General features: G+C 44.9%; 1 protein-coding gene across 1 annotated transcript in view; it reads right to left on the bottom strand.

Annotated features, from left to right (window-relative positions):
- ZKSCAN1 (zinc finger with KRAB and SCAN domains 1) overlaps positions 1–13,373 on the bottom strand; it is a 49,734-nt gene that overhangs the window by 10,035 nt on the left and 26,326 nt on the right. The window contains exons 6-7 of the mRNA XM_007534829.3: positions 10,022–10,909; positions 1,469–1,925 (exon numbers count right to left, since the gene is read on the bottom strand). Coding sequence (XP_007534891.2) covers positions 1,469–1,925; positions 10,022–10,909 — 1,345 coding nt within the window. The remainder of the gene's footprint in view (positions 1–1,468; positions 1,926–10,021; positions 10,910–13,373) is intronic.

The following is a 13,373-nucleotide window of genomic DNA, read 5'->3' as shown; positions in this document are numbered from 1 at the left end:
ATGCTTTGGTTCTTTTTTTTTTTTTAGATTTTATTTATTTGTTACTAAGAAAGATGAAAGATAGGAGGAGAGGGAGTCGGGTAGTAGAGCAGTGGTTAAGCGCAGGTGGCACAAAGCAAAAGGACCGGCGTAAGGATCTCGGTTGAGCCTCCCGCTCCCCACCTGCAGGGAAGTCGCTTCATAGGCGGTGAAGCAGGTCTGCAGGTGTCTTTCTCTACCCCCTCTCCATTTTTCTCTGTCCTATCCAACAACGATGACATCAATAACAACAATAATAACTACAACAATAAAACAACAAGGGCAACAAAAGGCAATTAAAAAAAATGAAAGAAAAGAGGAGAGAGAGAGAGAAAGAACCAGACATCACTCTGGTATATGTGCTGCCGGGGATTGAACTCAGAACCTCATTCTTGAGAGTCCAATGTTTTTTGTTTTTTTTTCCCTCCACGGTTATTGCTGGGCTTAGTGCCTGCACCATGAATCCACTGTTCCTGGAGGCCATTTTTTTCCCCTTTTGTTGCCCTTGTTGTAGCCTCATTGTGGTTATTATTATTGCCATTGTTGATGTTGTTCATTGTTGAATAGGACAGAGAAATGGAGAGAGGAGGGGAAGACAGAGAGGGGAAGAGAAAGACAGACACCTGTAGACCTGCTTCACCGCCTGTGAAGCGACTCCCCTGTAGGCGGGGAGCCAGGGGCTCGAACCGGGATCCTTATGCCGGTCCTTGCGCTTTGCGCCACATGCGCTTAACACGCTACGCCACCGCCCGACCCCCTGAGAGTCCAACGTTTTATCCACTACACCACCTCCCGGACCACATGGTTCTCTTATAAAAAGAACAACAATTTCCATAAGATGCCACACAAACCAACAATCCCAGCCCATACAGAATCCTTCAATAAGTTTACATTGTGATATAATTTTATAGATAGTGCTCAGTTTTATATATTTATACACCATTGTCTTTCTCTTGAACAACTCTGAGTAGCCCATGAAAATGTGTTTCCAGACATGAACAGATCTTATGAGTGTGCTCTCTTTCTTCTTTCCCTACATTTTATTACTTATTGTTCATTTACCAAAGCACTGCTCAGCTCTGGCTTATAGTTGTGTGGGGGACTGAATCAAGACTTTGGTGCCCTAGGTATGAGTCTTTTTATATAATCACTATGCTCCCTACCCGCCCCTATTTTATTTTATTATTCTTTGTTTGGAATGAGAGTGATTCAAAGAGAAGGGTTAGAGCCCTGCTCAGCTCTGGCTGATGGTGGAGCAGGGGATTGATCCCCGAACCTCAGGCATGGGAGCCTTTTGTAGAACCACTGTGCTGTCTCCCCAATCCCACCTTTCAATCTTAAACAAAGCCCGATGGGCCTGTTCTCTCCCTGAGCTCGAACAATCAGGTTTGAGTCTGGAACGCCCACTGAAAGAAGAGGAAAAGATGGGGGCAGTCGGGATGAGACCGGCCGCTGGACGCCGGGAAGGTCCAGGAAACGGCAGTGGAACGCCACCACGGCGGTTGCACTGGCGGAGCCCCGGGGGAGGCGGCGGCGGCGGCCGGCGAGCCAGCGCCTCCACCGGCCGGAGCTGGGCAGGGTCGGGTAGCCCCTCCCTAAGCCCTCCCAGCGCCGGTTTGGGGATTCCCTCGAGCCTCTTGCCGCCTCGCCCTCCACTCGTCTCGAGCCCTTTGGGTCTAAGTCTCCCTCTCCCACCCGCGACATGAATAGAGGAGCGGGAAACTCACCGGGAAGCAGAGCCGCTCGGGGAGCTGCGACACTGCGACGCTCGGGACTGGTCGGCGCGGCCGGAAGTGCGTCAGAGGCCTGCCTGCGAGTGGGGGGGACCACCGCGGCCTTTCTAGGAATCAGGAGGTCTCGGCGCTCGGAGTAGGAGGTCACAGTGCGGGCAGGCAGGCCGTGGTTGTCTGTCCACCCAGCTCGGCCACAGAGGGTTCTCAGGTTCCTAGGCTGTGGACCCGCGAGGTTGCAAGACTCAGTGAAGAAGCCTCAGCCTGCCTTTTCTTTTTTTCTTTAATAATGTTGCTCTATATGTACTTTGCTTTTTTTTTTTTTTAATATTTCAACGAGAAGAGCACTGCTCAGCTCTGGCGATGCTGGTGCTGGAGATTGATCCTGGGACCTCAGAGCCTCAGGCAGGAGAGGCTTTTGTAGAACCACTGTACTGTCTCCCCCACCCTCGGTCTGCCTTTTGCTGCAGGTCTCCAGAATGCATTCTCTGTGTTGTCGACCACAGTGGCCCCCACCTCTGCTCCCCACTGAGTCTGCTTTCTCCTAGTCCTGCAAAAGTCACCCCCCCTCCCAAGGGGCGGCAAGAGGATTGAACCTGGGATTTCAGAGCCTCAGACTTGAAAGTCTCTGCACAGCTGTTATGCTATCTCCCCTGCACATTTTACCACAGCACTGATCAGCTCAGTTTATGGTGGTGTGGGAGATTGAGCCCCAGACTTGGAGCCTCAGGCATGAGTCTCTACATAACCACTATGCTATGTACCTCCACCCACCACATTTCTTTTTCTTTAAAGACTTAAGAAATTAAGATGAGGTGGCGCAGTGGATAAAGCATTGGACTCTCAAGCATGAGGTCCTGAGTTCAATCTTGGCAGCACATGTACCAGAGTGATATCTGGTTCTTTCTCCTTTCTCATGAATAAAAAAAAAAAAAAATCAAGTTGTGTGTGGGTGATAGAGGGAAAGAAAGAAGACACCTGCAACACTGCTTCATATTCTTGAAACCTTCCCCCGAAGGTGGGGACTGGGGGTTTGAGTTTGGGACTTTGAGCATTTTAATGTGTTCAACCAGTTGCATCACCACCCGCCCCTGACTTTAAACTATTTCATAGGAGATAATGGAAACTGGTAGTTATCAGAGGCCCATTCCAGTGCATGTGGTACTGGGGATGCAATCAACTTTTTTTTTTTTTTTACCTTCAGAATTATCGCTGGGGCTCTGTGCCTGCACTACATATCTACTGCTCCTGGGGGCCATATTTTTCAATTGGATAAAACAGAAATTGAGAGGGAAGGGGAAGATGGGAGGGGGGGAGACACCTGCAGTCCTGCTTTACCGCCTGAAGCAACCCCTGAAGCTGGCGGCTCAAACCTGGATCCTTGCGTTTTGTACTAGGTGTGCCACCGTCTACCCCCCTGGAATGAACTTTTAAAAAACTTTGATATGACACAGAGAGGGAAGGGGATATAGTACTTTCACTTTAAAAAGTTACCCAGAGGGAGTCGGCTGGTAGCGCAGCGACTTAAGTGCACGTGACAAGAAGCTCAAGGACCGGCATAAGGATCCCAGTTCGAGCCCCTGGCTTCCCACTTGCATGGGAGTCGCTTCACAGGTGGTGAAGCAGGTCTGCAGGTGTCTATCTTTCTCTCCCCGTCTGTCTCCCCTCCTCTGTCGACTGTCCTGTCCAATGACAGCAGCAACAATAACCACAATGATAAAACAAGGGCAACAAAAGGGGAAAAAATGGTCTCCAGGAGCAGTGGACTCGTGGTGCAAGCACCGAGCCCCGGCAATAACCCTGGAGGGAAAAAAAAGTTATCCAGAGGGAGTTGGGTGGTAGTGAAGAGGGTTAAGCGCACTTGTCACGAAACGCAAGGACCTGCGTAAAGATCCCGGTTCGAGCCCGGCTTCCCACCTGCTGGGAAGTCGCTTCACAGGAGGTGAAGCAGGTCAGCAAGGTGTCTATCTTTCTCTCCCCCCCCCCTGTCTTCCCCTCCTCTCTCCATTTCTCTCTGTCCTATCTAACAATGACATCAATAACAACAATAAAAAAAAGGGCAACAAAAGGGGAAAAAAAGTTACCCAGAATTTTAGGATAGCATTTCACAAGGTAGCCCCTGTGAAGTTACTTTGAACTGCATCTGTGCTAAGACTGTGTTTGGGAGGGAGCAAGGGATTTAGCCCAGGGTCTCAGAGATAAGGCTGCATGCATTCTACCACTGAATTACATACCTGGTTCCAGGTCTAGTTTACTCTTGTATGCATTTGTCCTTACCTAAAACATGTGCATATATGCAATTACTGATGAAAACAAAACCCACAAATATTGTCACCTAGAGATAATTTATTGTTTTACCATGAACCAGAAAAGAATACAAAGTATTACACCCATCATTTCTTTCTCCAACCTTGTTACTCTAATGTGGCAGATAACTACCAGCCTCGTAAGACAGGTCATTGACCTTAAATACATAGAAATTTTTTCTTTGCTGCCATTTCTCATGATTGAATCTTTAGTCCCCACTGAAGACTCCAACTATATATATATACCAGAGCACTGCTCAGCTCTGGCTTATGGTGGTGCTGGGGATTGAACCTGGGACATTGGAGGTTCAGGTTTGCCGTTATGCTCTCTCCCCCCACCCTCAACGTGTTCTGAACTTCTAATGGAGCATTTCCCTAGCCTTGGGGGGCGGGAGGGAAATCCCACTTTTCCTAATGAGTCCATTATTTATTGAAGGATTTCTTTCTAGAAGTGTTTAGGATTTTTAATGTTCAATTTCAAAATCATCTACTGAAATCTACTAACATCTGGGCTCTTCAATAGCTAGTGAAATAAGTCCAGTTCTCAACAGCAGTAACTTAATCCTGCAAGTACACAAACACAAGTACTTCTTTCCCCTGTCCCCACTTTAGGTCTAATTATTCTAAGATAAGAAACTAGGAACTGACAAAGACAGAAAGGGTTGTTTTTATCTAGTCTACAGATAAAGAAAATGATGCCTTAGCTCTCCATACAGATTTAGGCGCATCATGTTGACCTGGCTGTAGTAATCTCTATCCAACTAAAAGTTAATAAAAACCATTTTAAAAGAATGACTGATTTCGCTTGCACATCCCAGACTTGACACCTAAGCCTAGGTATTTTCAGAACAGCGATTTCCCATGTGGCCATAATCTGCACCCTCCCACCCACCCACCCTCACATACTCATTTGTAGGTAAGGACCCTTGCTACAACTAGCAAATCCACATGCTTTGTCCTGGCTAGGGTGGACTATAATCACTTAGGTGGTCAAGGCAGAGGGGAGGCGAGTGAGCATGACCCCAACTTTTTCTCTTCTCCCTCTCTGCCAAGGGTTCAGTTACTGTCTCAGCTGTCTACAAGTGGGGCTGTCTACAAGTCTCCTTCTTCATACATGGGACAAAGTGGGGAGACTACTCGAAGGTCCCTTGTCCCTTCCCTTGATAAAAGGAACAATAACATTCCAACCTGGACCTGGAGTGAAGTCCATATTTCAGTGCCACCATTTATTCTCTTACAGATCTCATTCTTTAGATCTGAAGATACTCAACTGCACTGCTTAAAGAGTGCTTGCTGAGAGTCCAACTTTAACACCAGTTAACTTGATTCATGTGTAATTTGATGTGAATCACGGTTCTTTAATACACAGATTTGAGAACCTCAATGGTTTAAAAAAAAAAAAACTACAAAACCAGCAGAAATTTGTTTAAAAGTCAACCCAATGCCCACTCTTAACCTTACACTGTTTTATAACAGAGATAATCAAGAGAGCCGTGTTAGCCACTATCAAATGGAACCAGACTATAGATAACAAGCTCTCATGTTAAAACGATTCTGTTATGAGATGTTCAAAAAAGCATTTCCCAAACTTTTGTTTTATCTGCAGAATTAGAGATGGCTTGTCTCCCTAAAACTTCAAGTTTGCTTTTTTAGTTTTTACAAAGCTTTGAAAAGTAAGCAGTAAGTTCATTTTTAGATATAATAAAAAAATCAATCTGAATAGCAAAATAATTGCTTTTAAATGTACAGTAGTGTCCATTCTAAAAACGAAGCCCAACACTGTCAGGAAAACTTCTCAATAACTCTTTAAATCCTCCAGTAGTAGTTAAAAAAAAAAAACTACTCTAATTGATTTCCTTGATTTCCTCTCTGATTCTGCTTTTCACTTTGCAAACCTGTAGGCCCATGCTTATTTGGTTTCCCAGTCAGGGAATGCCAGCCCACCCCAACCCCCACCTCGTAGAGTTCTGAGAAGTTGCTCAGAGTGGAAAATACAAAAAAGATGGCTCCTCGGGCAAGTTTAACATGTTAACACGGTCATTCCAACCCACAGGACTAATCACACGAGGATGTAGAATGAACCTGGTTAATTAGCTCAAGATGAAATGAGACGATTAGAATGGCCAGACCCTGGACTGACAGTGATCAACTGGGACAGGAATTAAGAGAATGGCTGCAGCTCTGGGTCTTTATAAGTGCACTCTCCTCGTAGCCTTAAGCCAGGGGAACTGCCAGCAGGACAGCATGTGGGAGCATAGCCAGAGGCAATGTTGGAAAATACTCCCATCTTGTTAGGAAACTGATGGCAATGCCAAGAACTGGATGCATCTGTGCCTATCTTGCAGGAGAGTCCCATCCTGGTGATTTAGCCCTCAAATCTCCCATGCACGGGACTGAAGAGTTAGTGGGAGAGCAGGGCTCCAATTTACAGTATCTGGTCAATTGTGGACTGTCCAGGAAACTCCCCATTCTAAATTCACGCAGAAGGCCCTCTTCCTATATCCCCCCAACCGGGCCCCTTGGCTTCACTTGGTGACAGCTCAGGGGTCAGCTTCCTGGCTTTGAAGATAACTTCCCGGAAGCTGTTCCATGTGAGTGCTAGTCTGCCCCTCTTAGTGACTTTCCTAATTGCCTCTCTTGTTTGGACAAGCATTAAGCTTTAGGCATTAAGCTTTTCTTTTTTCTTTCCCAGTTTCCCCCCTCAGTTCTAAGAACTTTTTGTCTATAACCACATCAACTTCATTACTTGCTCTAAAAGTCTCTTTTTGGTTGTGGGGGGGAGTGATGTGTTCTGTCAAATACATTAAGACGAAACAGTTTCTGTGTACAGGGGGTATACAGAATAATGAAGGGCTTGGACTACAAGACACAGATGATGAGATTATGATCATACAAAATATATAGAAGTACCAATGTCAACAACGTGATTTTCACTCTTGTTTCTTTAGCACATCCCCACATTTTTCTTCTTTTATGGATCCCCTGGTGTTAAGACTGAGCTTCCTCTGCAGTGTTTCTAAAATTCTTCACATGATTGGAACATCCTGACAGAATTTTCTGTTGAGTGCTATACATTAAAGTTTTCTCACATATAATATTAATAAAGTCTATTTACAGTGTGAGCTCTCTGGTGCTAAGGGCCAAACTGTGATGAAAGGCTTTGCCATATTCATCACATCCAAGAGGTCCATTTCGGGAATGACTTTTCTGATGTTGGAGGTGAACTGCCTCACACAAGTCAAGCGCATCAAAACCTCTCTGCATACTTAGCCTGGTGTCACTTGAATGTCTTCAATCAAATATGAAGTGCCTTACTTATCAAGATGTCTCCTTCATCTCTGCTCTTGGGCTTTAATCTCCTGTCAGGCTGGAGTAGAAACAACCCCACAACTTGAAGAATTTCTCTTCCTGGAAAGGTTATGGTCTAGTTTTAAAACACTTCAAACATTTCCACTAGGTCAACTAGTATGCTAATGGCACTGTTAACTGACTGTCAGATCCATCCAAGATCTTCTGATTTCTCATTAAGTGTTAGGCCATGACTATTACACGTTGCACCAAACATCTGACAAATGACCACACACGATGTGGTTTTAGCAGTTATTGCCTGTTTTCTTTAGCAAACCTATCTCTGAAGAGTTTCTTCAAGGGGTGTGTCTGCTGAGGACCTTAAGCAAACTCAGTGGCTTCCTATAGACAGTTTAATGTTCCAGTCAAATGGGAATTAAATGTGGGGACACAGGTAACATTTAACTTCCATTCCAGACACCAAAAAGGGAGACGGTTGAGTTATTTCAATGTGCGGGTGTGACAAGTCAACATGGACCACATCAAAATGCTCTTACTCTTCAGAAGTCAGCGCATTGAGTAGCATTTGGGGTCATAACCCCGCTGCTTTCAGTTGTTCCCTCACAAGTCTTTGCTCAGATGCATGGGCAGTTTTCTACGGCACCATCAGCAGAAGTTCTCCGACTCTGTGGGGCTCTCCAGTCATGGAGCTGGTCTTCAGGTTTGTTCTCATCCTTTTTTTTTTTTTTTTAAAGCCAGAGTACTAATCAGCTCTGGCTTATGGTGGTGTGGGGGGATTGAACCTAGAACTTCAGAGCCTCAGGCATGAGAGTCTCTTTGCATAACCAATATGCTATCTAACCCTGCCTAGTCTATTCTCATCTACATCACCACGGTCCCACCAGGCTGGCCACAATCATTTGTGTGTTCTCACAAGCACAGACATCTTTGTCCATGTCCTTGATGACTATTTATAGTCACAAAAAAGACACTTGGGTTTCCACAGATGTGGGGTTGAAACAGTCCCTGGCATGAGCTTTGAGGCAGCCAACTGCATCCTGCAAACATGATGGAAAAGATCAACCTCATCACCTTAACCTTACCTTAATTTTGAGTGATAAGAAACAGAAAAGACATTGTATACTATGACCCAGACACCCAACTTCTCAGAGCAACATACGTATTATGATGGCACAGAGTTTCTGGTAAGTGTAGAAAACAAACAAACAAAAAAAAACTACTTCCTACTAATTTCCTTTCCTTGGAAAAATAACAAAAGCAAAACCAAACAAAATTTAAAAATCCCACCTTTTGAACAGTGCTATCTAAGTTACAAATGATCACGAGGGATGCCAGACTGTGGTGCACCGGATTAAGTACACATAGTACAAATGATCTGGAAAGTTCCCCAATCACCATGCTGCTTGGCAGCTGAGCAAAGGGAATCTGGCTCTGATCTTTGCCACAGAAAGATGTAAAAAAAAATAATAAAAGAAGCCTCAGTCAGTGTTCATAGTTTTGGGCGGCCAGATGAGGACTACAGTGTGCTTTCTGGCATGTGGGAGTATTTACTCACTGATCTGGATTTGAAAAGTCTGCAGGTGGCTTCATTGATGCCTTTCCTTTGTATTTAGGGCAAAAGTTGTATCAGACCCTAGAGCTGAATTAGCATGCCCGAGGCTCTGAGGGTCCAGTTCAAAAGTTGGGCTTTGTCATCAATGCAAAAGGACTGTGAGAAGCCACGTGTGCTGAGGGCCCTGTGTTAGCAAGCACTATACTTGGAGATGCAGAGACGATAGCAGAGACAGACCCTGATGATCACAGCATCTTTTGGGGGAGGCGATGGAAACTTCCAGACACAGAACAACAAAGGACTAAGAGACAGTTTACAATCAAGTGCTAACTTGTGGAGAATTATAACATCTGGGAGTGCAATAGTGTTTTGGGGACTTTTGAGGTGGAGAAAGTGTTTTCAATCCCGGTTGCAGGTTCGGGAGAATTTCTCGCAGTGAAGACAGAACCATCTCCAAGCATGGGCGTCCTTTGGAACTGTAGACTGGTGCACGTACCCTCTCAGGAAGAGATAGAAATCTTTGGTTTGACACTGATCAGCACAGTCCTAGATTTCCATAGCTTTGGTAGGCTACCAGTGATCACATATATAACTTTGCGTACTTATAACTAGTCTGAGCAGCATGTTCTGATGGGAGTTTTATTTTAGTGTCCCTCCACCTCCTCCTTTTTTTCTTTTTCCTTTTTGAGAAATAGGGTAGAGCAAGAGGTTGGTGGCCAAGTAGGGCTTGTTTGTAGCAAACAACTTCTTAACCCCGTTATCAGGTTCACAGCACCAATCTCAATCTTTCCATTATACACTGTGGTTGCTGAGAAGCCAATGGTGCCTTAGAGGAATCCTCATTACTGCAAAGTCTGACACCTGACTGTGTGTGTGCTTTTATCTTGAAAGGAAATCTTAGGTAGATCATCCCTTGGATTTACACACGCACAGACGACACAAAGGCAGAACAGTGCTGATGCAACTACAAGGTTCCTGAAGTGTGACTGGGCTTTGAGAATCTGGAGGCTGCTGAATTTCCCCCTTCCTGGGCACACACCTCTGGAATCACTCTGGAAACAAAAGGGAGAGATAGCTTGCTGGCAAACACTCTGGCTTTTACACACAGCTCTTCAGGAATGCTCCAAAGGCGTCGAGGGAGGCTGGGCTGTACTCAGAGGCTCGCTCTCGGGTGTGGATTCTGTGGTGCAGAGTGAGGGTGGAGCTCCGAGTGAAGGCCTTGCCGCACTTTGTGCACTTGTAGGGTTTTTCTCGGGTATGGATTCTCCGGTGCAGAATAAGATACGAGTTTCGGTTGAAAGCTTTCCCACACTCGCTACATTCATAGGGCTTTTCCCCCGTGTGGATTCTCTGATGTTTGGTGAGATCTGAGCTCTGGCTGAAGGCCTTCCCGCACTCGTTACATTCGTAAGGTTTCTCTCCAGAGTGGATGCGCTGGTGCAGGATGAGGTTGGAGCTGTGACTGAAGGCCTTGCCGCACTCGTTACATTCATGAGGCTTCTCTCCTGTGTGGATTCTCTGGTGTAGGACTAGGTTAGAGTTAAGACTGAAGGCCTTCCCACACTCACTACATTCGTAGGGTTTCTCTCCAGTGTGAATGATTTTATGGCGGATAAGGCTGGAGCTCCTGGTGAAGCACTTACCACATTCATCACACCTGTGAGACTTTGCTCCTGTCGGGACTTCTTCCGGGTTGTTAAAGTTTGAACTCAGGCTGAAGCTTCTTCCCAGCCCCTTCCCCTTCTCCCTTGGACCTCTCTCTCCAGGAGTGGGTTTTTTTTCCTTGACTGCAGCTAGCCCTGCATCTTTCTTTTCTTTTCCAGTTTTCTCCTCAGGGTTTCTTGGCTGCTGCCTTTCTACTATTCTGCCTTGCTGCTCACGTTTCTCTCCAAACTCTTTCTGGAATCGGCTTCTTGTCTCCCCACGTGAGGCTGAGTCTTCCGCAGCTTCAGCCTTTGAGGTTGACTCCTCATTCTCATTCCTATTTTCACAACCTGACACAACAAAGCAGAGAAAACAATAGCACGTGTTTTCTTTTGAATGTACAAGTTAATCAAGTGAACCTGTGTCCCTGCTTCCACACGCCTACAAAATGGTCTCAAGATATTTTAACAACAGGATGTTAAAAATGGGAATCAGGCCCCCACACCTATGGACATCTAATTTTTGACAAAGGGGCCCAGACTATTACATGGGGAAAGCAGAGTCTCTTCAACAAATGGTGTTGGAAACAATGGGTTGAAACACGCAGAAGAATGAAACTGAACCACTGTATTTCACCAAATACAAAAGTAAATTCCAAGTGGATCAAGGACTTGGATGTTAGACCACAAACTATCAGATACTTAGAAGAAAATATTGGCAGAACTCTTTTCCGCATAAATTTTAAAGACATCTTCAATGAAACGAATCCAATTACAAAGAAGACTAAGGCAAGCATAAACCTATGGGATTACATCAAATTAAAAAGCTTCTGCACAGCAAAAGAAACCACTACCCAAACCAAGAGACCCCTCACAGAATGGAAGAAGATCTGTACATGCCATACATCAGACAAGAGTTTAATAACCAACATATATAAAGAGCTTGCCAAACTCAACAACAAGACAACAAATAACCCCATCCAAAAATGGGGGGGAGGACTTGGACAGAATATTCACCACACAAGAGATCCAAAAGGCCGAGAAACACATGAAAAAATGCTCCAAGTCTCTGATTGTCAGAGAAATGCAAATAAAGACAACAATGAGATACCACTTCACTCCTGTGAGAATGTCATACATCAGAAAAGGTAACAGCAGCAAATGCTGGAGAGGGTGTGGGGTCAAAGGAACCCTCCTACACTGCTGGTGGGAATGTAAATGGGTCCAACCTCTGTGGAGAACAGTCTGGAGAACTCTCAGAAGGCTAGAAATGGACCTACCCTATGACCCTGCAATTCCTCTCCTGGGGATAGATCCTAAGGAACCCAACATATCCATCCAAAAAGATCTGTGTACACATATGTTCTTGGCAGCACAATTTGTAATAGCCAAAACCTGGAAGCAACCCAGGTGTCCAACAACAGAGGAGTGGCTGAGCAAGTTGTGGTATATAGACACAATGGAATACTACTCAGCTGTAAAAAATGGTGACTTCACCGTTTTCAGCTGATCTTGGATGGACCTTGAAAAATTCATATTGAGTGAATAAGTCAGAAACAGAAGGATGAATATGGGATGATCTCACTCTCGGGCAGAGGTTGAAAAACAAGATCTGAAAAGAAAACACAAGTAGAATCTGAAATGGAATTGGCGTATTGCACCAAAGTAAAAGACTCTGGGGTGGGTGGGTGTGGAGAATACAGGTCCAAGAAGGATTCAGAGGACCTAGTGGGGGTTGTATTGTTATATGGGAAACTGGGGAATGTTATGCATGTACAAACTATTGTACTTACTGTTGAATGTAAAACATTAATTCCCCAATAAAAAAAATAGTAGCTCAAAAAAAAAAAAAAAAAGAGAATCAGAAGACAGGTAAAGTAGTTAACAATGGGAGGAGGAGGGGAGAGCAGGCGGTGATGCACCTGATTAAGCACACACATTACAGTGAGCAAGGACCTGGGTTCAAGCCCCTGTCACCACCTGCAGTGGGAAAGCTTCACAAGTGGTGAAGCAGGGCTGAAGGTATCTGTCTCTCTATCTCTGCCTTCCCTCTCAATTTCTCTCTGTCTCTAGCCAATAAAAAATAATAATAAAAGAAATAACAACAGAGGGAACACAGCCACCCACCAGGTAAAGAAGGAAGAAAAGGATGAGAAATTAACAGAAGAGACCAGAATCCACAGTTCTGTTGGTAACCACTGGTAATTAATCTGAAGGAATAAATCTATGACACAAAAGTTATGTCCTGGGTGGGGGTAGAGAGCATAATGGTTATGCAAAGAGACTCTCATTCCTGAGGCTCTAAAGTCTCAGGTTCAATCCCCTGCACCACCATAAAGCAGAGCTGAGCAGTGCTCTGGAAAAAAAAAAAAGTTATGTCCTGCTTCTTATATAAGCATATGTAAGTGACATCAGCAGGAAGAAAAACAGTTAATAATGAAGATTAGGACATGGGTAGATAACATAATGGTTATATAAAGACACTAAAGCCTGAGGCTCCAAAGTCCCAAGTTCAATCCCCTGCACCACCATAAGCCAGAGCTAAGTAGTGCTCTGGTAAATTTTAAAAATAATAAAAAAAAAAATAAAAAGTGAAGAGAAAACACCCTTCCAGCTGTGAGGTATTTATCAAGACTATCATGGTCAGAGCATGCTCCAAACCTAGCAGGTGACATGGTCCTACAGACACAGGAAGTTCTGCTCCACCGCAGCCAAAAGCCAACAGTGGCCAAGCTACAGAGTGAGGGCAATGTTGGTCAGGCACTAGCAAACATGCAACCTTCACTGACAACCAGGAGTGGCCCAGAACCAAAAA

This window comes from Erinaceus europaeus, chromosome 15, assembly GCF_950295315.1.
Source record: "Erinaceus europaeus chromosome 15, mEriEur2.1, whole genome shotgun sequence".
Classification (NCBI taxonomy): Eukaryota; Metazoa; Chordata; class Mammalia; order Eulipotyphla; family Erinaceidae; genus Erinaceus; species Erinaceus europaeus.
The sequence above is the reverse complement of the archived record's forward strand: the minus strand, read 5'-3'. Positions and strand labels throughout refer to the sequence as shown.